Source organism: Eumetopias jubatus, unplaced genomic scaffold, assembly GCF_037043125.1.
Source record: "Eumetopias jubatus isolate StellerSeaLion01/CBP00866 unplaced genomic scaffold, mEumJub1_p1.0 scaffold_9, whole genome shotgun sequence".
Taxonomy (NCBI): domain Eukaryota; kingdom Metazoa; phylum Chordata; class Mammalia; order Carnivora; family Otariidae; genus Eumetopias; species Eumetopias jubatus.
This window is the reverse complement of record NW_028274815.1, coordinates 135,584,324-135,606,600: the sequence shown is the minus strand read 5'-3', so window position 1 is coordinate 135,606,600 and position 22,277 is coordinate 135,584,324. Positions and strand designations below refer to the sequence as shown.

At 53.6% G+C, this 22,277-nt stretch overlaps 1 protein-coding gene across 10 annotated transcripts; it reads right to left on the bottom strand.

Moving 5' to 3' along the window:
• Nucleotides 1-1,892: 1,892 nt before the first annotated feature.
• LOC114197965 (uncharacterized) lies at nucleotides 1,893-19,645 on the bottom strand. 10 transcript variants are annotated; one of them, XM_088026813.1, is made up of 6 exons: nucleotides 19,500-19,645; nucleotides 13,049-13,123; nucleotides 7,693-7,772; nucleotides 6,701-6,848; nucleotides 5,287-6,014; nucleotides 1,893-5,135 (listed from the first exon to the last, which is right to left on the bottom strand). In XM_088026813.1, exons 1-4 carry the CDS (start codon nucleotides 19,603-19,605, stop codon nucleotides 6,807-6,809), a joined length of 303 nt encoding a protein of 100 aa, XP_087882939.1. In that variant the 5' UTR covers nucleotides 19,606-19,645; the 3' UTR covers nucleotides 1,893-5,135; nucleotides 5,287-6,014; nucleotides 6,701-6,806. The 10 variants fall into 10 exon arrangements, 1 of the variants encoding a protein (XP_087882939.1); XR_003606998.2 differs by lacking the exon at nucleotides 19,500-19,645 and having other exon boundaries at nucleotides 1,893-2,158; nucleotides 3,844-5,135; nucleotides 6,701-7,772; nucleotides 13,049-15,245; XR_015769039.1 differs by lacking the exon at nucleotides 19,500-19,645 and having other exon boundaries at nucleotides 1,893-3,987; nucleotides 4,235-5,135; nucleotides 6,701-7,772; nucleotides 13,049-15,245.
• Between the last annotated feature and the right edge of the window lie 2,632 nt (nucleotides 19,646-22,277).

The window sequence follows — 22,277 nt, the reverse complement described above, 5'->3', positions numbered from 1 at the left end:
GCACAAAGAAAGAACTGATCCCAAGGTGGGGCTCATGATCTGGAGTAACTGTGCTCAGGTCCTTACCCCACCCCAGGTGACCTTGGGCAAAGCCTTTGACTTCTTGGATCCTCATTTCCGTAAGTCAATCAACACACATAAATTGAATGTCTCAGCTAGATGCTGGGAAAACCACATGAGACAAAGCATGGTTCTTGCCCTGAAGATGCTTACACACTCTCCTTCCTATTACTTGGGGTTCCTGAAGAACAGACGAACCCCTGCATGTGTTACCTGGCCTCCTTTCTGCTGGTAAGTGTTTAACAAGGGCTTTGGGTGGGAGAACCCTATTGATGGCATTTGCCAGATCCCATGGTGTAAGTACCCCCTCCATGACAGGTTCCAAGCTACCAGTGTGACTCCATGGGTGTGGAGTTGGGAAGAGACCCCCAGGCACACACCATCATAGGGCATTTCCACTGTAGAGAAACAGGAGGAGGTAAATCACCCCAAGGGCATAGAAAGTAAAGGGTAGTGAATTAAGCCGGGGGTGATGCGTTCTGGGTATTTACCGCCTTTGGTTTTAATATAATTCATTTAATTATAAACTTATATCATTTAATTTTAATATTGGCCCTGTTTAACCCCCTATATCAACATTCCTGGTCATTGAGCCATCAGACCTTTGTTCACAGAGACCCAATCCCGACTCAGACACGTCTCAGACAAGCTCCGCCAACAGGGAATGAATTGGTTCGTAGGGCAGGAGCTTCCACAGTAACTCTTCAGCAAAGGGTTTTGGGTTTTCTGTTTCCAGTTATCTCCCTGCTAGGGGCCTGCCCCCGCCCTGATGAGCCAGGGACATGCAGTGCTCTGATTGGCCAGTCATGGCCACGCCCCTCCCTGGGGCTGGCGGTGGAGTTAGAACCAGGGGACCAGAGCCCTGAGCGGGAGCCTCCGGGGAACGTCTGGGCGATTAGGGATGGATGTGTGGTTGTCAGAAGCAGTGAGGGTCTACCACTGGAAGTCTTGGAAGCCCTGGGTTCACTGAGATTCCTTAGAAGCGTTCAGGTTGATGCCCTTTTCAGTCTTGGGATGTTTTTAGACCTTTGGTGCTCAGGGTTTTCAAATTTCAGAAGTAACACATACTTGTTTTAACAAAGGAAATGGTTAATATAAACCGCTGATAAGAGCACACACAGTTTCTCATCTCCCAGCCTCCAGCGCCACCCCCTCCCCCACCCCACCCCCATTCCCGTTGTTGGCAGTCTGTTCAGAGGGGGTCCCTCCCACACCCCTCTCCTGGCTCCGCAGCCCAGACACGCTTTCACGTGGCGGATTTTGTTGTGCTTTCGCGGCGGTAGTCCCAGACCGCACACATGATTCTGCAGCATGCTTTCTCTCACTGGTGGATAAATCCTGGGCTTCCCGACCCGTCCAGAGAGAGAGCCCTGCAAACGTTAGGGTTGGCTCTAGCTAGGCTGAGAGCTGGAGGCCTTTTCATTCATTGCTCCTACTGAGGGCGTGGAAGTGCAAAGACCTCTTGAGATTTCTAAATTTGGTCAGAGTGTAGGAGGCTGTGCAGGGTGCCGGTGCGCTAAAAATACCAGCCCTGGTCTGGGGTGGAGGCTGCCCTGGGTGGCAGCACACCCAGGATTCGGGACAGGTTTGTGCAGGCTCCTCCTATGACCCTTGGCCTCTCCACGCCCACTTGGTGCCCCAGGCCACAAGGATGCCCACAAGGATGGCCACGTGGCCCTGGACTCCAGGCAACCAGCCTGCGATTACAAAAGCTGCCCCACACTGAGTTCCTTTCCCCTGGGGTCTTGTTACCCCGTCGTTCAATACCACTGCAGGAACTGGACCAGACCTCCTGGGTACCACTTCACTGATATTTACTCATTTTCAACTCATTTTTAATAATCAAGTACGTTTATTTTCAACTAAAACCCCACAACACGACCGTAAATGGAAAACCAACATCACCTGTCATAAATGGTGACTATATGTGGATAGACAATATATAGCATGATAATAAATAACGTTATTGACCTTTTTGAGCGTTTGTTCTGAGCCAGGAACGGCTCCAGATGCCACAGTATTAACTCACTTAGTGAGTTGCAATAGTGTGGCTCCCTTCCTCTGTTGTCCCATTTTGTAGAGGCTCAGAGCAGCGGCCCTAAAAAGAGACACATCATCACTGAAACCAAAGGCAAGGACCACCTCAAGCACCCGGGGCACCTCAGCTATGCTGGACCCTGGTTCTGACTTGCTTTCCGCATTCACTTGCTCCACTCATCTACTCAACGAGTGTTCGCTGAGCCCCCACCGTGTGCCCTGGCTGGGGAGGGGGAGTGGGGGGACTCTGTCCCTGCCCCGGAGGAGCCTGCCTGCTGAAGGAGAAGGGTGCATATGGACAGGCCTGTGGTGGGTGCCTCCGAGCTCCAGAGGTGGGAGGGGAGAGGGCCTCCTCCAGCCTAGGCTGGGGGCGGAGAGGTGACACTGGGCAAAGTTTCTCAACTTTTAAGGATGATAGGAGGGCGCCCGGGTGGCTCAGTTGGTTGGGCGACTGCCTTCGGCTCAGGTCATGGTCCCGGAGTCCCGGGATCGAGTCCCACGTCGGGCTCCGTGCTCAGCAGGGAGTCTGCTTCTCCCTCTGACCCTCTTCCCTCTCGTGCTCTCTATCTCTCATTCTCTCTCTCTCAAATAAATAAATAAAATCTTTAAAAATAAAAGAAAGGTTGATAGGAGATAGGTGAGTGGAGTGAGGGGCGGGGAGAGGGGAACTGGGCAATTCAGGTGCATTAAAAAGATGGATCGAAGTAGGTTTCCTGTCTTCATTGACACTCCTATCGTTAATGTACTAAGAGGACTGGACCTCAGTTTCTTCATCTGTCAAATGGGAATAAGGAGCCAGTCTCCTAGAGTAACATCCACGAGGAGGAACCTGTCACACAGTCTACAAAGCATTCTGGCAGTTCCTGCCATGGGGTGAATGCTCACAGTGTCCCCACTAATAATAACAATGATGATGATTGCTTCTGGCAAGCAATAGTGTTTTCCATTTACTCTAGCAGCATGGTAAAGATTTTTTTTTTTTTTTTTTGACATATTGGATTTTTCAAAGTGAGTTAAGAAGTGGCACACTCGCGCCAAGTTTAAGCTAATATCCACATCCCCGTGTTTGTTCTCATTTGCACACACCTTGGAATTTTACAAACATACAACAAAATTCATCTGTAATGTCCACCTGTCCCTTTTCTCTCCCTGAGACTTTATTTAGAAAGAAGTGGAAAGCCAAGGCCCTTCTTTTAAATTAATAAATTTAAATTATGGGGGATTTAAATTCCTTACCAAATGGTAAAAGCAACCTAATAATGAGCAATATTTGTAAGTAGCACAACCCCCAGCGTGGGGCTTTCTAAATCTGATCTAGACGGGCACAACATTCATCTTTTACAATCGATGTTTCTCTTTGCAGAGTGATGTGGCTCTGCAAGGACATCTATCAGAGTAACCAAGCCTCAACTAGGAGGCGGTGACTTTTTCCCCTTCTCTCCCCATGTCCAAATGTGCTCAGCATGGTGTCAAGGAGGAAGACGGTGCTTTGGGGGAAATTAAAAATCTGGAATTATTGTTTAATCAGGCGACAGAAGAAAGAGCGCAGGCTGAGTAAGACCAGCCTGGCCTTGGATTCCTGCTACCTCCTCCCATTTGTAAGGGATGCCAAGCCAGTTCTCGCTCTGTAAGACAGGCCACCTCTTGGATTCTTGATCATGCTTGGCACAGACCCTGGTACCTAGGAAGTGCTAAGCAACATCTCCTACCATTATTACTATCTATATAGACTGAGGGTAATCCCACCTTTTCTGCAAGGGGCTTTGAGGATCACATGGGTTAGCCCTGAACAGCATCTGCCCTTTAGAAAAAACCTTTGGCCAGAGCTGTGCCTAGACACCCCTGGTGCTGAGTGGGGCGAGATCCAAGGTCAAAGCCATCTCACACGGCCTGTAAAAGAGAAACAGAATCCCAAGTAAAGAGAGTTGAAGTTGCTGCTTTTTGAACTTTTCTTTAGAGGGAGTACAAGCCTGGGAGAAACCCGTGCCAGCTCCTTGTCCCCGCCAAGCCCCCTGTCCCCTGCCCACATGATGCCCACACAGAGCCTCGGCTGATCCGGGACGCCCACCGAGCCCACAGCTGCAGTGCGAGTGCAGAGCATGTGCTGACCCCATGACAGTAATAACCGTGGGATTACCAACCCATGGCGAAAGTTCCAGGCTCTCCCCGGCATGAGCAGTTGGCACTGATTATCTCATTCAATCAACCATCCCTTGAGGGAAATGCCATCATTATTCACCTTTTACAAGAGAGGAGAGCAAGGCACAGAGAAGTCAAGAAGCATGCTCCAGGCTCCCTAGCTCTCACATGGAGCCAGGATTTGAACCCGGGCAGTGTGACTTGGAAGCCCGGGTGCCCGAGCCCCCCTGGCCTGCCTCCCCAGCCACTGCCAGAGCTGAGGGCTGATGTGGGCACCCCACCATCTAGGCCTCAACGAAACGACCACCCTTGGCAACTTGGTCCTTAACCTCAGATGCGGCGGAGCTGTCCTCTGCGAAAGCCGGGCGGAGGGTGGAGACAAGAGAGGTTCTCTGCCTTGGGCACATTTTAGGAGGTATCGTGGGATGGGGAAGTGTGTTCCAGAAAGAGTGAGCTGGCCTTGGCGAGCTGTGCGTTCGTTCAGGCAGGAGCTAGCCAGGGAGGCGGGGAAGCCCCGAGGCCGGAATAACAAAGACCCGTCCAGGACAGCTCAGAAGTGGGGAGGAAAATGACCCAGTGGCCTGGGGCTTGGCCGGGGCCTCCCGGCCCCCCTGCTCACACCTGACCTCCACCTGCCTGGCTACATGCAGGCCGAACACAACCAGGGGCCTAATTGCTAAAGGACAATTCAGTTTCTGGCAACAAATCCATGACCTCACGGACACCCAGGACTTCGTTCCCGCGGTAAGCAGACGGCTGCCTTCCAAAGATGTCAGGCCTCCAGCCACAGGACGCTGGATTCTACTGACGACCTGAGGAGCAGGAAACGGACTCTGCCCCGGAGCCTCCAGAAGGAACGCAGCCCCTTGAGGCCCCTGTGGGACTTGTGACCTCCAGATCTGTAAGAGGAGAAATCGGGGTTGTTTGAGCCGCTAAGTGGATGGTCATTTGTTACAGCAGCAGGACGAAACAGACCCAGTTCTTATTTTATTTGGGTTAAAATGTTGATCGGCCGGTGGAAGGGGCACTGATGCAAGGTGTGCTGGGTACCTTGTAGTCATTTGGTCCAAAACCTGCATCTGCGTTTGGCCAGAAGGACGGGAGCCAGGAAGGTGGCTTCCCCCGGCCCCTCAGGACAGGAGACCGGGTCAGCCGGACACCAAAGACGCACCACGCATGCCATGCGCCCATTTTCTTTGACTATCACGATGTCCTCTGTGCCTAAAAAGGAGACGATTCTCAAACTTGTAGAACAGGATTCTGCCGAAAGACACACTAAAGACCATGTTATTCCACTTTAATTATTTTGAAGGTGAGCAAAAGAGGCCCAGAAGGGTCAAGCGGCTCATCTAAGGCCACACAGCCAATCAACTTAAATGGAACAACACGGTTATCTCAAGCTCCCACCTGTTGTCAGACGGTCCTTCTGAACAGATCTGATTTGGCAGAACATAGCAGAAAGTGTGGGGTGTCCCCAGTATCTGTGTTCCTCCCTCAGCTCAGTTATACTTTTAGCTGGTCGCAGGACCACCCAGGATAAAGACACTTTTTCCTTGCCATGAGGTGTGGCCATGGGACACAGCAGTGTGGAAAATGTTCTTAAAAGGAGCAGAGGAGGGGCGCCTGGGTGGCTCAGTCGTTGGGCGTCTACCTTCGGCTCAGGTCATGATCCCGGGGTCCTGGGATCGAGCCCCATGTTGGGCTCCCTTCTCGGCGGGGAGCCTGCTTCTCCCTCTCCCGTTCCCCCGCTTGTGATCCCTCTCTCGCTGTCTCTCTCTCTGTCAAATAAATAAATAAAATCTTAAAAAAAAAAAAAAAGGAGCAGAGGAGACCCTTCTCTGTTCCTTTCTCCTCCCCACCCCCAGCTTAGAAAGGAGATCGGATGGCTGGAGCTCAAGCAACAATTTTAGAGCATGAGGATGGCAGAGTCACAAGTTGGAAAAGGCGGAGACTCCAAAAACTCGGTGAAGCCTCTCTAGCCAAAACTAAGTTAACCAATAAAGGAGGGGAAATTCAATTAGCAGGTTTTCTGGGAGAGCAAAACATGATTATTTCACAGACAGCTTTTTAGTAAAGACCTCGCATGCCCTCCATGCCTATTGCTGACCCTTCTAAATACCCACCCTGGGGAGGAGCCTGTTGGGTCCCTTTTCTAAGGTGATGCCCTGTCTGCAAGGTCCAGGATGGCTCAGCCTGGTGCACCCCTTGCCTCAAAGAGTGCTTCCCATTGGCCTATGCCAGTCACATGACCATACCTAACCCCAGGGAGGCTGGGAAGTGTCGGGTATATTCTGGGCAGCCCCTGCCCACAGTCAGGGGTCCGTTACTATGGGGAGAAAGGATGTTAGAGGTTATGAAGGTCCTTGCCACGTGGGAGTTTGACAGCTACTGAGGAAAAATAAATTCAGGAAGGAAGTTCCTTCTTGTCATATAGGCACAGAGCTGCGTTGTCCCTAGCTCTTACGCAGAGACGAATACTGAAATCAGGGTTGTCCCAGAAAATCCAGGCTGTGAGTCCATGTTTTCTGCTGCCACAGAGTCAGGCTGCCTGCATTCAGAGCGCAGCACCATCACTTACTTAGCTCGGCGACCGTACAGGTTTCCGACAGCTGCTGTAACAAAGCACCACAATGTCAGCGTCTTCACACAACGCAACACACAACTGTCCTCTTACGGTTCTGGAGTTCGGACATCTGGAATGGGTCTCACTGAGCTGAAAGTCAAGGTGTCGGCCAGGGTGCGTGCCTCCTGGAGGCTCTGAGGAAAAATCTGTTTTCTTGCCCTTCCTAGCATCTAGAGGCAGGCCGAACCCCGTGATGGATTGCCTCTCCTCCCGTCTTCAAAGCCAGGAAAGGCCCATTTTACCTTTTTAACTCCGACACTGGCCCTCCCGCCGGGCTCCGTCCAACCCCTGGGCAGGACTGGTCCTGCCCACCTTCTTTCATCTGAATCAGTTGCTGATGTTGTTAAACTGGCTCCTTTCACGTGAAATTTCACAGTTCCTATCTCTCTTGACCTAACAGAAGATCCCACAGCCTGGGTCTGCTCCCCAGGACGATGACGTGGACTGCACTGAGCCACAGTTACCCGCAGGCCCCACCATTCCCTAGCACCTGTCGCCGGTCTGCTGCTTCCATCAGACCCCCGCAGGGAGTGCAGTTCGTAACATTTGCAAAACACAACAACACACACAAAATAAAACAAAACAAGAAATCATCTAGTATGCAGAAGGCGCCCAGTAAAGGGTAGTTCATACTACCCCTCCAGGCAAAGATGCATTAACACGCTGACTCTCAAGTCTGGATGTGCATTAGAATTCCCGAGGGAACTTTTAAAACTCTTGGTATCCAGATCAGTCACACCAGAACCTCTGGGGTGGGGCCCGGCTGAGTATTGCTCCAGCTCCCCAGGGACCCCAGCCCGCAGCCGGGGCAGAAAACCAGGGCATTTTCAGACCTCCACTGGCAGTCGGAGCTCAGGCAACCTCGAGCGTTCCTCAGTGTGGCTGCCGAGCAGACCTTCTTCCCCAGCCGTCACTGTCAGAAAGAAAAAGAGGGCAAATGTGAGCCTTGCGAAACCATTCATGAAATGCCTGTGGCTCTAACAATGAGCCTTCACTGCCTGAGCATCCACTTCCTGCCGCAGATATCTGAAGGCTGGCGGGAAGCTTCTGGAAGCTTCCAACACTCGGGCAGTCCTTCACAGTGACTGGTGTGGGCTCCTCAGACGAATGAGGAGCAGATTCCAGACTCCGTAGCTCCCTTCTGTCCTAATCACAGACCCCCGGATGTTAGAGCCTGAGCATGGGCCCCTGATACCCCTGGAGGCCCGTTCTGGCTGCTTCCCCGGTGATTACAGGTCCTTTCTGCTCCTCATTCCGGGATGGGAAACCCCGGGCTGCTATCTCCTTGCACACTTTGGGGAGACGCTGACATCTCGAAGTCCCAGACGCAAGATCAGAGTGTGCTTTCGGCATTAGTAATGAGAAAGAAGCCCACCATTTATGAAGTGGGTTGATTGCGTCGGCAAACATTTATGGAGCTCCTACTGTGTGCAGGGCTGTATTCTAAGTGCTAGGGACAGATACAGTCTGATGGTAGGAACGGACTCCAAAGAAAGAAGCAAGAGGCTTGCCGGGCAGGGTGGGTGGGGGTCATGGTGCCGGGGAAAATAAAGCACGGATGGGGCGGGTGGGGAGAAGAGACCAGACTGAATATGTTTTCTCTGAATATGTTTCCCCAAAACATTCTAATGTTAGTTTCACGGAGAAAGAGACAGAGTCCATCCGAAGGGAGAGGTATATAAACGGAAGAAAGAACTCTCAGCTGGGCCTTCGGAAGGGACCTCGCTATTTTACCCACCAGAGCCCCGCTGCCCTCCACTACCCAGCTAACGTGTGACCGCGTTCCTGCTACGGAAGCCCCCACCCCCCACAACCAGGCCCCCACGGGATCGAGCCCTCCCAGGGCCACCAGTCAAATACCTTCCAGGCCGGGCAGGCAACCAGGATGGGCGGCAGAGAGAGGCTGACTGCCTTTTCATGTGAACATTGCCCATTATTCTTTTTTTTTTTTCCCCATTATTCTTACACACCGGCCGCTATTTTGTAATTTTTAGAAACATTCCCGTTTCCTAGAAAACGCCATTTGCGCTAGCTTTGCCCGTGGACCTCCATCTCCCCTCTCAGCTGGCTGCTCTGGGTTCCCTCTTGGTCCTCCTCAGAACATGGAGTCTCCCCGAGGCCTTCCCATGACCCAAAATAGCCACAGGCAGGCTATTTTTACAGGACTCTGATGGCACAGGTCTGAGGGGCCAAGTGCCAGGGTGGTGCCGGGACTGGAACCCTTTATTATCCTTTATCATCCAGCACTGCATGGACTCGGGGGCGGGGCGGGGGGGGCTGGAGGCATTCAGAAGCCCAGGAATGTTCCCACTGGTGACTGCCAGGGTGGAGGGAGGGCAGGCAGGCCTTGGTGGCTATAAACACGACACCCCACGCAGGTGGAGCCCAGCAGGCGGGCGGCCACGGGGAGGAAGGCAGTTTCCTGCCCCACATCCACTCAATCTGGTCCTCTCGCGGGGCCCAAGGAAGACATTTCCCTAAACATTTGCATGGCAGTTGCCTGGGTCCTCAGTCAAAATGCATGCAAATCCAAGTGCTGTGCCCCAAAGCTAATCCTTGACGGGCATTGTCTCTGAGATGCCCTGAACTGAATGCTCCAGGAAGAGGGATTTCATGTTCTTTCATCCCCCAAATGCATACTAAGCACCGGCTTTGTGCCGGCGATGTGCTGGGGGCTGGGCTGCCAGAAAGAGCCGGAGGACCAGGGCACTCGTGCCGGGCAGGGGGAGATGGTCATACAGAACATACCCCATGCCCTTCCAGTAACTGGTGATGTCTGTCAAGTGTGAGGGCAAAATTTAAAGCAGGTTTGTGCCAGAATATTCTTCGCAGCTCTATTTATAAGACCCTCAGACTAGAAATGCCCATCAACAGGGGATGGGGATACAAAGGTGCTGTATCATGATAGAATATTCTAGATCGCTGAGAACAGATGAGGCACCCAGCCACAGGGACGCAGCTCCGAACAGGTCATGAGAGCATACTGTGTGCTTCCACACATAGATGCCCCCAAAGCAGGAAAGTCAATGCATGGGGCTGGGAATACAGACAGTGGTTAGCTGCGGGTGGGGGGCGGTGGGGCCGTCCATCTCTAGCTCTGGGCGCTGGTTACCCGGGGTGTGTACTTTGTGAAGTCTCACGCATCCGGTCAGTTAAGATTTGTGCCCTTTTTTTCACGCCTTCACAAAAAGTTTACATGAAATAATAAAGCAGGGAAGGGAGGTGAGGAGGGGAGGGTGGTCCAGGAAATAGCACTGAGATAAGACAGAGGATGCCCAGTTACATTTGAATTTCAGGTAAACAAGGAATCACATTTTAGCATAAGGAGGTCCTGAATATTGCCAGACCCACTAGGCGTGTAAGCAGGACCGTGTCCCTGGAACTGGGACCCCTCCATCCCACCTTGCGGCCTCTGGGTGGAGGTTTGCAAACAGCACATCTGTTCCCCAGATGGGCCGTGCTGGCGTGCTGCCCAGGCCATGGACCCCAGCGGGTCGGCGACCCCCCGGGGGCAGCCCGGCTCTGCGCAGAGACCTAGAACTTGCGGGCAGGGAGCAGAAAACAGGAGCCCACAGCCGCGTCAGAAGACCTCGCTGCCTCCCAAGGCAAACATGGGGAAGACACATGGTGTCATCAGAGCCCGATGGATAACGGCCACCATAGGTCCTGAGTGCTCCACAACTATTCTGTACCTCTGTTGTGATCAGCAGCATTTATCAGATGCCTGCTGTGTGCCCCACATGCCGATGGGATCCCAGCACTTACCCAGAGCAGAGGTTTCGTAAAATCGTCAGTGCACTGAATGAACGAGCTGTTGGTTTGTTACCATAATCCTCGCGGGGGCTGTCACAACCCCCACGTACCACATGGGGGCGGGCTTCAGAACCCTCCCCTCCAGCCTTGGTCTCCTTCTCCACAGAACAGATAATGACAGTGACTGGCCCACGAGGCAAACAGTCCTGTGGGCTGGATGACTCTCTGCTGTGGGGGCTGTCCCGCCTCGGATGGGCTGCAGCAGCCCCCCTGGCCTCTCCCCGCAGACGCCAGCCACACACCCCTCCCCGCTGCAACATCCAAAATGTCTCCAGACACCACCAAGGGTCCCGGGGGAGAGAGAATGCTGGTTGAGGGCCTCTGGGTTGTTATGAAGATGAATGGGATGGGCTGATGTCCTGATGAGAAGGTCGCAGCAGGACACCCCCCTCCCTCCGCACTTAATAATCACTGTCAAACAGGGCCGTCTGACCTCACGCCAGGGCTGGCTTCTGAGCCTCACTGTGCACCCAGATGCGCGCGGGGCCTTGTTGGAGTGCATGCTCTGAGGTGGCGGGTCTGGGGCAGGGGAGATGCACCCTTGCCCTTGGTGGCCCCCCCAACGCCCCCGTGCTGCCCGAGCCCTTGAGGTGCTTGTGGCCCAGAGGGGCAGGTAAAGAAGGCACACGCCACAGGTTGTTACTGCAATAAAGTCTTTCACCTCTTCCGCGTGCTGGGAAGTGTGCAGAACAAAATAGGGCAGGTGGGAAGCAGCGCATCGTGAAGCCTTCTATCTGCAAATGCAAACCCATCAACTACAGTCTCAGGCCACCTTTTTGTGCTAATGAGCTTTATCCGCTCCAGGGCCGGGTTTAGCCCCCTGAGTGAGGAGGGACTGCATGGGTTGGGGGGCACATCTGCAGCCTGGCTTTTGTCAATGCCTTCCTTGTTTGTAGATCGCTGGAGGCGAGGGGGAGCTTGGTTTTTTGTTTGTTTGTTTTGTTTTGTTTTGTTTGCATTTTGATTTTTTTAAAGTTGCATTAGAATAGTATTTATCTTGATGACAGGGTTTTCTGTGCCTGAGGAAATGCCTCCCTGGCCTCTCCCTGAGTCCCAGCGCTGCTGGAAGGGCTCCGTGTGGCCCCGTGGAAAAAACATGAGGCCAGAAATGACACTCCCCTTCGTCTAAACCCCACTTCTGTTTCCCTCTGGCTGTGTGGCTTTGGGCAGCGGCCTGAGCTCTGGGAGCCTCAGTCTCCCCACTGCAAGATGGGGCCAGTGGTGCTCATACCACCATTGGAATTAAATGAGATTATATACACAGAAGGTTTTTGGAGGGCTGATAAATAATAGTTAAGCAAAGTCATATTCAGATCCATGGCGTGGAAGCCGAGGAGATGCCAGGAAAGCCTGGGACAGGCCGAGTGGCGCTGTGGCTGGAGACTCTCCAGATGGGTCTGGAGGATAGGGGTGGGCTGAGAAAATCCCATGACCCTCAGGTAAAGGAGCCCCCGGAGCGCAAGGCTTGGAGGAAGGAGCTCTGGAGGCAGACAGGCGCAGCGGGGCAGCCCGGGAGCGGGGAGGCCCTGGCTGGAGGGGCCGGTGTGTCCGCACACCAGCAGCCCAGGTCCCCTCTCGCCTCGCCAGTGGGAGGGGAAGTCCCAGCCCCGCGTGGAGAGCCGCGGAGAACAGTCACCACGCCAGCAGCCACCTCCCCAGGTGCCAGACCTGAGTGAGCAGACCACTTCCTCTGTCACCAACCCCATGCGCCATTTTGGAGAACGGTCCAAGCCTAGAGAGAGGCAGCGACTGACCGGGGTGGCCCGGACACAGGAAACCAAATTGAAAATACAAAACAGAAGATTCTTCTAGGAGAGGCAGAGTCTGGTCTGGGTGACCATCCCCCAAATGTCCCCAAAAGTGGCCCCAGGAGGCATCCCCTACACCATCGCAAGTCGCGCCATCTTAGCGTGCACCACCTCAGCACACCTTGCCTTTGGGTCCAGAGCAATGTGTCACACGACCGGAGAGGCGCCAACATGTGGCGTCTGTAGAACGTCCGCTTTACCACCTTCATCTGTGTCGTCAGCACCATTACTAGCCCCTTTCGCGGATGAGTAGGGTGAAGCTCAGAGAGGTGGTGTAACCTGCACGTTGTTCACCAGCTAATACGCAGTAGAGGGGCACTGACGCCCAGCTCTGTCCAGTTCCAGAACAAATGCCTTCTTCCCCACGGGCCTCTCCCCAGAGGACTCAGTTTTGGCCAAATTCCTCTCAAAAGACACTAAACATTCTCCTGCACCCTCCAGTTTCTCTGTCTGTGAGAGCTGCCTCAGGGGAGACCCAGGACTGAGGGCTTCTTGGCATCTGAGGACATTGCTTCCCCCAACCTCCCCCAACCAGCCTTCTGCCCGTCCATCCCCCTGAACCCGTTACCTCTCCAAAGAGCCCAGCGGGGAGGGGCAGCCTCCAGGAAGTCAGGCTGCTGGGGGTTCAGTGTTGTGCCGAGGTCTGATTTCAGCAAGGAAATTGGCCAAGTCAGATTGCAGGATGTCAGAGAAAGTTCCTCAAAAATCGTGTAGCAAGGGAGGCAGAGAGGAGGGTGTTACACACCTCCCACACTTTTGGTTGACATGTGCATCTATCTATCTCAATAGATTTACCTCCTATAGCTAACATGATTGTCATCCTTCCAGAATTGCTTAAGCGTAAAAACAAGGCCACATGGATATCCTGTTACCCTGATAGGATGTGACAAGACCACTTCACCTCCACTGTCTTTTCCCAAAACCCCACAGCCCTGGTCCAACCATGAAGAAACACCAGGCAGACCCCGATTGGAGGGTGTTTCACAAAACCCCTGAGCGGTGCTCCCAAAGTGGCCAGATCATCCAAAACAAGGAATACTGGAGAAAGCGTTCCAGAGGAACAAGTCCTCGATTCCTCCAAGGAATCGAGGACTAAATGCAGTGTGACAGGGCCCCAGAGCAGGAAAGGGAGGGAAAAACTCTAAACAAACTCTAGAATTTAGTGAATAATAATGTGCTGGTGTCGGGCTCTTAGCTGGGACAACTGTACCCTGGTCATGTAGAATGATAACATAACGGGAAATTAAAACTGACTGAGGGATATGTGGGAACTCTCTGTACTGTCTTTGCAACTTTTCTTCCAAGTTCAAGGGCACCCTTGAAGTGCACAGGGAGCCCCAGGGAGCTTGTATATACAGGACTGTGCAAAGCCAAAAATTCTAACGTCCCTTTCAGCTCTTCTGCCCCAAATCCACTCCCCAGTAGCTAAAATGTGATGTGTGGCTTTTTCTTGCCTTCAGGAGTTCTTTTATTTCTTTTAAAGATTTTTTATTTATTTGAGAGAGAGAGAGAGACAGAGCATGAGCAGGGTGGAGGGGCAGAGGGAGAGGGAGAAGCAGGCTCCCCGCTGAGCAGGGAGCCCAATGTGGCGCTCGATCCCAGGACCCTGAGATCATGACCTGAGCCGAAGGCAGACGCTTAACCAACTAAACCACCCAGGCACCCCCGGGAGTTCTTTTAAAAGAATCTTCTGATACCAGATGACCCATCCTTTTGGAGGAGTTCCAAAGGAGGTTGGGGGTGTCTCTGGAAAGATCCACACTTGGTCACACTTCAAGTAACATAAAACCCACATGGTCTGAGCTTCCACCCAGCACCAGGCCCTCTGCTTCCTCACATCACCCCATAAAGCAGAGACTGTCATTAGCCCCGTTTTGAAGAGGAGGAGACTGAAGGCCTGAGTGCCAGCCAGCAGGGATGGAGCTGGGATTCGGGCCTAGAACCCCGATGGCAAAGCCCACACCAGTCACACCACATCACAGCACCTCCTGGGGCTTCTCTTCCACTAGGGTACATGCCCCTCTCCCCCTCCCTGTCCCCACAGACCAGCAACATCAGTGCCACCTGGGAGCTGGCTAGAAATGCCTCCAGCTGCCCCAGTGTGCATTGTAAGGAGCTTCTGGGGCACTGGTGAGCACATACAGCCTGAGAAGCCGGCTTGGACCCTCTCCCCTTGTAAGGGACTCCAGTGAGAGGCCCCCAGACCCGCTGTGACTTGGGAACACGTGCTGAGAGTGGGACAGCTGTGCCGGGAGGCTCCGTGACTTGGCCCAAGGACATTCGGGTCTCACGCTTCAGCCGGGCACTCAACTGGCACCTTCCTGCTTCCGGCCCAGGAAATGGCTTTAAAAAGCTCCCTTAGAAGCCAGCCCTGGGAACCCTGGCCTGGTCTGTCCCTCAAGTCCCTGGAGAGGCCACTCTGCCAGGCTGGCTCCTTGTACTTACCACAAGGGTCCCCCTGCAGGCCAGTGGGCGGCTGACCCCACCCCAGTGATGCAGTCATGGACCCCAGGCATTTTGGGGATTTACACCACCTCCAGCACAGAGTAAGCGCTGGGATAGGGAGACAGCTGGGGAGGAGGGTATGGACGCAGGACATGCTCTGCTTTCCTCTGACCTCTGCCCTTTGTGGGCAGGGAAGCTTCTGGTAAGGGTCTGGGCTCTGCAGCCTGGATTTAGGACTGTTTCAGACCCCACAGCCCGTGTGGCCTTCGCAAGCTGCTGCACCCATGTCCCAGCCTTGACTTCCCCATCCGCACAATGGAATTCACGGCGGGGGGGGGGGGGGGGCTGGTATCCTGAGACGAAGCAAGACGCTACCGTAAGAGAGGGCAGTGAGCCTGGGGCTTAGACTTGATGAATGTTAGAAAGGTCAAAAATGGACAAAAAAGCAGTAGGATCAAAATGGGGTGTGGCCAAAAACCCAGACAGTCCCCAAGGGGACCCTGAACCCGAGTGAAGGAGCCACGTCCAGGGGACACCACACAGGAGGACGTAGCCGTTCCTGAATGCGGAGACAAGTGCTCTTCCCATGGTGGGGGCAACCCCTGGGCCCCCGACAGCTCCAAAATCCAAGGGCAGGGCCCAGTGACAAATGAAAAATCAGGGCACTTGTTTGAAAAGTACTAAGAATTTCAAGACAGTGACTGCAGACCGTTAAACCAACCATGGGAGCCCTTGGAGTTCGGGGCCCTGAGCAGCTGACCAGGTCACAGGCCCGTGAAGCTGGCCTTGCCTCGGGGCCTCTCTGCTTTGAAAGTGAAATCTAGAAACCACTGTAGACAGAGGCCTTTACTGCACCAGCTGGGCCCCTCCAGCCTCCCCCAGTGGCTCCCCAGTGGCTCCCCGTCGGTCAAAGTGCAAATGGGTCTGGCAGTCAGTTATCACCATTATCAAGACGGGGTGGAGGGAAGAGGAGAGGGGCTCTGGGAGAAGTCAGATTGTCAGCAGGCAGCTACAAGAGATTAAGTCCATCGATGCCGGCAGCCAGCAAGCTGCCAGCCACCTGCCACGATGCTAGAGATGGCACTTCTCCAGTTCCTGTGGTCCAGGAAGAAAATCCGCTCGTACAGAGGGACACCCCCTCTTCCAGGCAGTGGGCAGGCCTTCTGAGCCTTCTACACATCCCTTAGGCACCCTGCGGGGTGGAGCCCGGCATTGGGTAGAACCCCGTAGCAGGGGCGGACCTTCCCAGAGCAAACCTGGGTTGCCTCCGGCCAATGGCAGCCAGGAGAACAGGCCTGAGCCTACAGACTGGGGGATCCACACTTGGAAAGCCTCCTGGAGGCCTTCAGATGGGAGCACGCAAGAGAAGGGAAGAAAATGAAGCAAAAGGAATCTGGGGGTGCCTGGCTGGTCAGTCGGTGAAGCATGCAACTCTTGAACTCAGGATTGTAGGTTCAAGCCCCATGTTGCATGTAGAGATTACTTAAAAATAATAATAATAATACCTTAAAAAAACACCACAAAAGATTCTGGCAGGGGCATCACCAGAGCACCAGGCAAGGGCCCATGGGTGGCAAGGCCAGGTGATAGGAGGAACGTGCTCTTCCACATGGGCTCAACTACCCCAGCAACAGTTCCACGACATGCTCCTATCAATAGCTACGCCCTATAGAGGAGGAGCCTGAGGGTCAGAGAGGAGTCTTCTCTCTGGGCTCACACAGCTGACCAGTGGCAAAAGCTGGATTTAGCCCAGATTCAAGTCACATGCAGTTTCTTCTTCCTTCTCTCTCCTCCAGAATACACAAGCAGAATCAGTCTCTTCCTACTGCAACCCAGAGAAGGCAGGGGTCCAGGGGGAGTGCCGGGGGGTGACAAGGATGCGGCAGTGGGGGCAGAAGGCATCACTTGACTCAGTTCTTCTAAGTCAAATGACATTTGATTATCAGAGGGAAGTCCTGGGCTCCCTCCCCCACCACCATCGGGCTTCGAAGGTAGGCTGCTCCAGGGGGATCACACGCCCCATCACGTGTGCACCCCAAAAAGGCCTGCCCGTGGTTTAATGCTCTGCTGTCAGCATCTGGAAGTTCTTAATCATTTTTGAAAGCAGGCCTGCATTTTCATTTTGCACTGGGCCCTACAAATTCTGAAGCTCATCCAGCCCCACTGTCCCAGGTATCATGCAAAGGCAGGGTCCCGCCCCACGTGGAACATTCCAGGTGCTGGCTGGCCAGACCACAGTCATTGCCTTGATGTGCTCCTTCCCGGAGCCCAAATTGCCCCTAATAGGGGCAGATCTGCAGCCTCTGGCTGGTCTGGAGCTGAGGAACTTGGCTGCAGCTGGAACTCCCCAAGACGGGCTTGTCCTTACCAGGTGCCCAGGAAGACCGTCCCCCCCAGAGAGCCTGCTGTCTACCCCTCAGTGCCGCACGTCAAGAAATTTGCTAGCCACCCTCCCCTTCCCAGTCTTGGGCAGTGTTGCTCTCCCAGGAATGGCTGCACCTCTTCTGCCCCCCAGGTTCTTCCCTCCATCCGCCCACCTCAGGGAGGGCCCACCGATCTCCCCCTACGTGCTCAGGCTGTAGAAGTTACCAGCGCTGGCTTCTTGCCTCTGGGTGGGGTGGAATGCGGAGGTGTTTATGCCACCCCATTTGTCTCACCAAATGCAGAGACAACTGTCACCTTTGCCACCACTCTCGGCCCCCCCTTCCCATCCCCCAGTATGCATTCCCACATCTTCGGGAAAGAGCACTTAGAATGTTCTTACAGGATGCCCACCCCACTTGAATCCCTGTGGCTTGGGCAGGGAAAGCCCCACTCCCAGAATCCAAGGGTGGCTACGCGGCCCACGCCTGGCCAATCAGCTTATTCCACCTTCTAGGCCTCAGCAACTGGTTCAGGGAGAAGAACGTGACCCAAACTGATATGATCTGAGTTAATTCTATGGAAGTGTTGGGAAGAAAGAACCTGACTTTCGATTGGAAAGGGAAGTGGGGAGATGTAAACTTTGACTCAGGGGCCAACTGGAGAGGAAGACAGAGCCAGATTTGGAGAGAAATCAAGTCCTGATGACAGCATTTGAGCCCCTGGATCCAGCCATGCCTGAAGCTAGACCAGACCATTTCAGTCACATAAACATTGTCTTCCTTAAGTCAGTTGAGTCAAGTTTTGTGTCACTCATGCCAGAAAGAGCCCAGAGCAATATACTGTCTCCCTCTGTTGTGAAGGATACAGTCGTGCATGAAAAGAACCCACACGTACCTCCCCAAAACAGTTGCCCAGGACTTGGAGAAACACTGGTTTTTCCTTCCAAGGCTCTTTGGCCAGGAATCCTTCCAAAGAGTGTTCCTGTACTTTCTTGCAGCACAGAAGAGGTTACATCCCTTGTAGCACGGAGAATCCTGGTCCCAGGTACAGGCCCCCTGCAGAATTCCCTTCCCTTGAAAGTGGGCAGTGACTATAACTGAAGGTCACTCCCATGAGTAAGTTATTCATTCGTTGACTTGGAGTTCACCAAGGGGGAGATTATCCTGGATGGGCCTGACCAAATCAGGTGCGCTCTTAAAAGGAATGAGGCCCTTCTGAAATTAGGTATTGAAAGTGTAAGGGAGTCTAACGAGGGCAGTCACCTGGTAAAGACCTATGAGTGGCTTCTAGAAGCTGAGAGCCATCCCTAGGCAACAGTGAGTGGAACAATGGGGTCTCATTCTTGAGTTGCCAACAACTTGAGGGAGCTTGGAGGTGGGTCTTTTCCCAGTTGGGACTCCAGATGAGAACACAACCCAGCCCACAACTTGTGTGCAGCCTTGACAGACCCTAAGCTGAGAACCCAGCTAAAACGTGCTGACTCCTGACCAACCCATTTATTATCGTGAGATAATAAACGGGTGTTGTGTGAGCCACTGAGTTTGTGAGAATTTGCAGCATTGGGGGCGCCTGGGTGGTTCAGTTGGTTAAGCATCTGACTCTTGGTTTCAGCTCAGGTCATGATCTCAGGATGGTGAGACTGAGCCCCGTGTGGGACTCCTCACTGGGTGTGGAACCTGCTTAAAATTCTCTCTCTCCCTCTAAAAAAAGAAAAAGAAAGAAGAGAGAAAGAAAGAAAGAAGAAAGAAAGAAGGAAAGAAAGAAAGAAAGAAAGAAAGAAAGAAAGAAAGAAAGAAAGAAAGAAAGAAAGAAAGAAAGAAAGAAAGAAAGAAAGAAGGAAAGAAAGAAAGAAAGAAAGAAAGAAAGAAAGAAAGAAAGAAAGAAAGAAAGAAAGAAAGAAAAGAAAGAGAAAGAAAGAAAGAGAGAGAGAGAGAGAGAAAGAAAGGAAAGAAAGAAAGAAAGAAAGAAAGAAAGAAAGAGAGAGAGAGAGAGAGAGGGAGGGAGGGAGGGAGGGAGGGAGGGAAGGGAAGGGAAGGGAAGGGAAATGTGCAGCATGGAAAACGAACACACCTCTCCTCTGCCTGCCTCTCTCTCACTCAGGTCTCTGCTCAAGTGTCACCTCCCCAGAGGCCTTCCCCAACCTCCCTGTCTCAGGCATGCTCCTGCCCCATCACCCACCACCCCGTTACTCGCGTTCATGGCCCTTCCACCTGGTCCGGCATCTACACCATGTGCTTGCTGATTCAGTACCAGCTCCTGTTTGGATCCGGATCTCCAGGGAAGAGCCTGGGCCCCGGGGCCCAGGAACAGGCACATGAGAAGGACGTGGTTAACGCTGGCTGAACAAATGAGTGAGTGAGTGAGTGAGAGAGTGAATGAACGAACTAGGAAGTGAATGAAGAGCCACCAACTTAATTGCCCAGGAGTGCTGCCAAGTTGCAGCTCTTGTGGGGAGCAGATAAGACTGCGGTTTCCAAAGTTCCGGTTCCTCTTGAGCAGCTGAGGCACTCCCCATGACCCCTGTGGCCAGGGCTGTGACCCACCCCCTCACGGCTCATGTGAACGAGAGGCTTGGAGGCCTTCTCCCCAGGGGCCCCTGTCGAGTGGAGGCCCACATCCCAGGGCCAGAGCTGCCCCCCATTCTGTGTGGCCCGGGCCTGTTTACTGACTTCCCCATGCCTTGGTCTTCTTATCTACAAAATGGGTACAGCAAGAGTTTACCTGGCTCCCGACGCTCCTTGAGGATTAAATGAACTCATACATGTGCAGGCTGAGAATGGCCCCAGCCAGTGTCCAGTAAGCAGGTGTTACCACAGAAACAAATTCGCAGTGCCATGGAGAGGGGTGGTCTTCCATCAGTCCCTCTCCCCTGCCCCCCGTTCCTGGGGCAAGCTGTGGCACGTGATTGGCCTGATCTGGGGCCAGGCCAAGCCAGAGCAGGGAATGTGACAGACCCTTAGTACGACGATGTCCCGAGGCCATGGGTAGAGGGGCCGTGTTGGCAGCTGAGGGAGTGGTTTGCCATGTTGCTCCTTCACCTTTGGGGGAGTTGCCCAGAAGAAGCCCCAGTGCCCCCTTTGCCTGGCCCGAGCAGTCTCTCCATCCCCACCACCAGCCTCACTCTGGAAGACCCCGAGAGACACTGAACGCCCAACTCCCAGCCAAGAGGCGAGGCAAGGGCAGCTCTTTGGGGAGGACAAATTGAGGAAGGGGGCTCGGGCCCGATGGGCCCCGGGCACCCTGACTGGGTGACCCTGGGGGAACGCAAACACCTGCCAGGCCCGTCGCGGGGCTGGTGTCCCAGCAGGGACCGCGCCATCCAGGGGTGGGGCACGGCCAAGAGCCACAGCCTCCGAGGGGGCCAGAGGGAGGAGTGAAATGTGTATTTCACCATTTCTCACAAATGGTGAAATACACATTCCCATCTCTGGCTGGCTTCCACCCCAGGCTCCTCCGTGCCCCTCCCCTTCCTTCCTCCCTCGAGCTGGGTCCCCAAGCGCAGGGCAGAGCAGAAGTGTCCTGGAAATGTGGTGTCGACAGCACATTGCCCCAGACAGCCCCTGTTGCCTTATCTCACCCCGCTCCCAGGCCCGGCCGCTGGCACATTTCATCACCGGCCCCCAGAGTGAGCCGCCTGGACCACGGAAACTGTGCTCAGCGCATGCGTAGGGAAAATTCCCAGTTCATGTGCCAGCAAATTGACTGCGGCCAAGTACAACTTAGGATCGGGCAACCTTCAAGCGGCTCCCAAGTACGACGCAAGGACACGCTCCTCAAGGGACGCTGTTGACTCTCTGACGGGCCCCCAGCCATCCCCGCCTGTCTCTGCAGCCAACTTGTCACCCAGAAGGGATGAGCACCACCCTCATGGAGCGGAGGCCCATGTTCACTGACAGCCAAGTGTTGGCTGGTCATAAATCAGGCCCGCTCATCAGCCACGGGAACCCCAAGCCGGGTCACAGCCACACAGTGTGGGGAAACAGGGGGCCTGTGGGCAGGGAGGGCACACATGTTATCACAGCTGCTGGACCTCCGCTGACCACCCCGTCCACATTACAGCACCCTCTCTCTGACCCTGCCCGAGGGAGCTCCCACCTCAGCCCACACTTGGAGTCACCTGGGAAACCTACAAAAATGCAGATGTCTAGGCCCACTCCAGAGATTCTAAGGCAATTGGTCTGGGGTATGGCCCAGGCATCAGGATTTTAGAAGTCCTTTGGATGACTCCAAAGGAAGCCGAGGTTGAGAACACAAGCTCCAGGTTCAGGAGCAGAGCCATGGCCCACAGGCTTGAAGGCTGGGCCTCACCCCACCACAAGGATCCCACAGTCTGAGGTGTGAGCAGAGCCCTGGAATTGTGCAGTGCATAGCATATGCAACTGGACCCAGCAGCCATGATGGGGGCACGGGAGAAAATGAGCATCCAATCTTCTTTGTTGAGAAATAACTATGCAAAGTGCAGGTTCGAATCCTGGTCCTACGGTTTGTTCAGGGAATTTGTGCTCAGTTCCTCCAACTACCAGTCATGGAGCTGATGGTCTCTGGAAGGAGACAGACAAAAAATAGAGAATCTCACAAATGAATATAAATAACAAATTTGACACAGGCACATGATGGAAAATATCAATAAGGTAAGTGTGGAAGGCAGAATAATGGTCTCCAAAACTCGTCCACGCCCCAATCCCCCAGAGCCTGTGAATACCCTAGCTCATGTGACATAGGGAATTAGGGCTGCAGACGGAATTAAGGTCACTGAACGGCTGACCTTTTTCTTTTCTTCATGTATCAGCTAGAGTCTTTTTTCTTAATATTAAACGTTAGGTACGGTTGATATATATGATGATTCCATATGCATAGATTAGAAGGTCTTAAAGCTGTGGGGTTACTTAGGCAGCCAACAGGAAAAAGAAAGGCATGAGGGATTACAGAGTGGTGTGGGGGCTTGTGGGCAAATTAGAATGAGCCACTTCTAAGGGAACAAGTTAAAG

What these genes read in the sequence shown, in the direction of transcription:
- LOC114197965 (XM_088026813.1), bottom strand. Translation starts at nt 19,605, where the DNA reads ATGTGCCTGTTCCTGGGCCCCGGGGCCCAGGCTCTTCCCTGGAGATCC. An exon ending in TGGTGTAGATGCCGGACCAG is followed by an intron (nt 13,124 to 19,499) that starts GTGGAAGGGCCA and finishes TGCTGAAATCAG; the next exon opens with ACCTCGGCACAACACTGAAC. An exon ending in AGCTCCGACTGCCAGTGGAG is followed by an intron (nt 6,849 to 7,692) that starts GTCTGAAAATGC and finishes GCTTTGTTACAG; the next exon opens with CAGCTGTCGGAAACCTGTAC.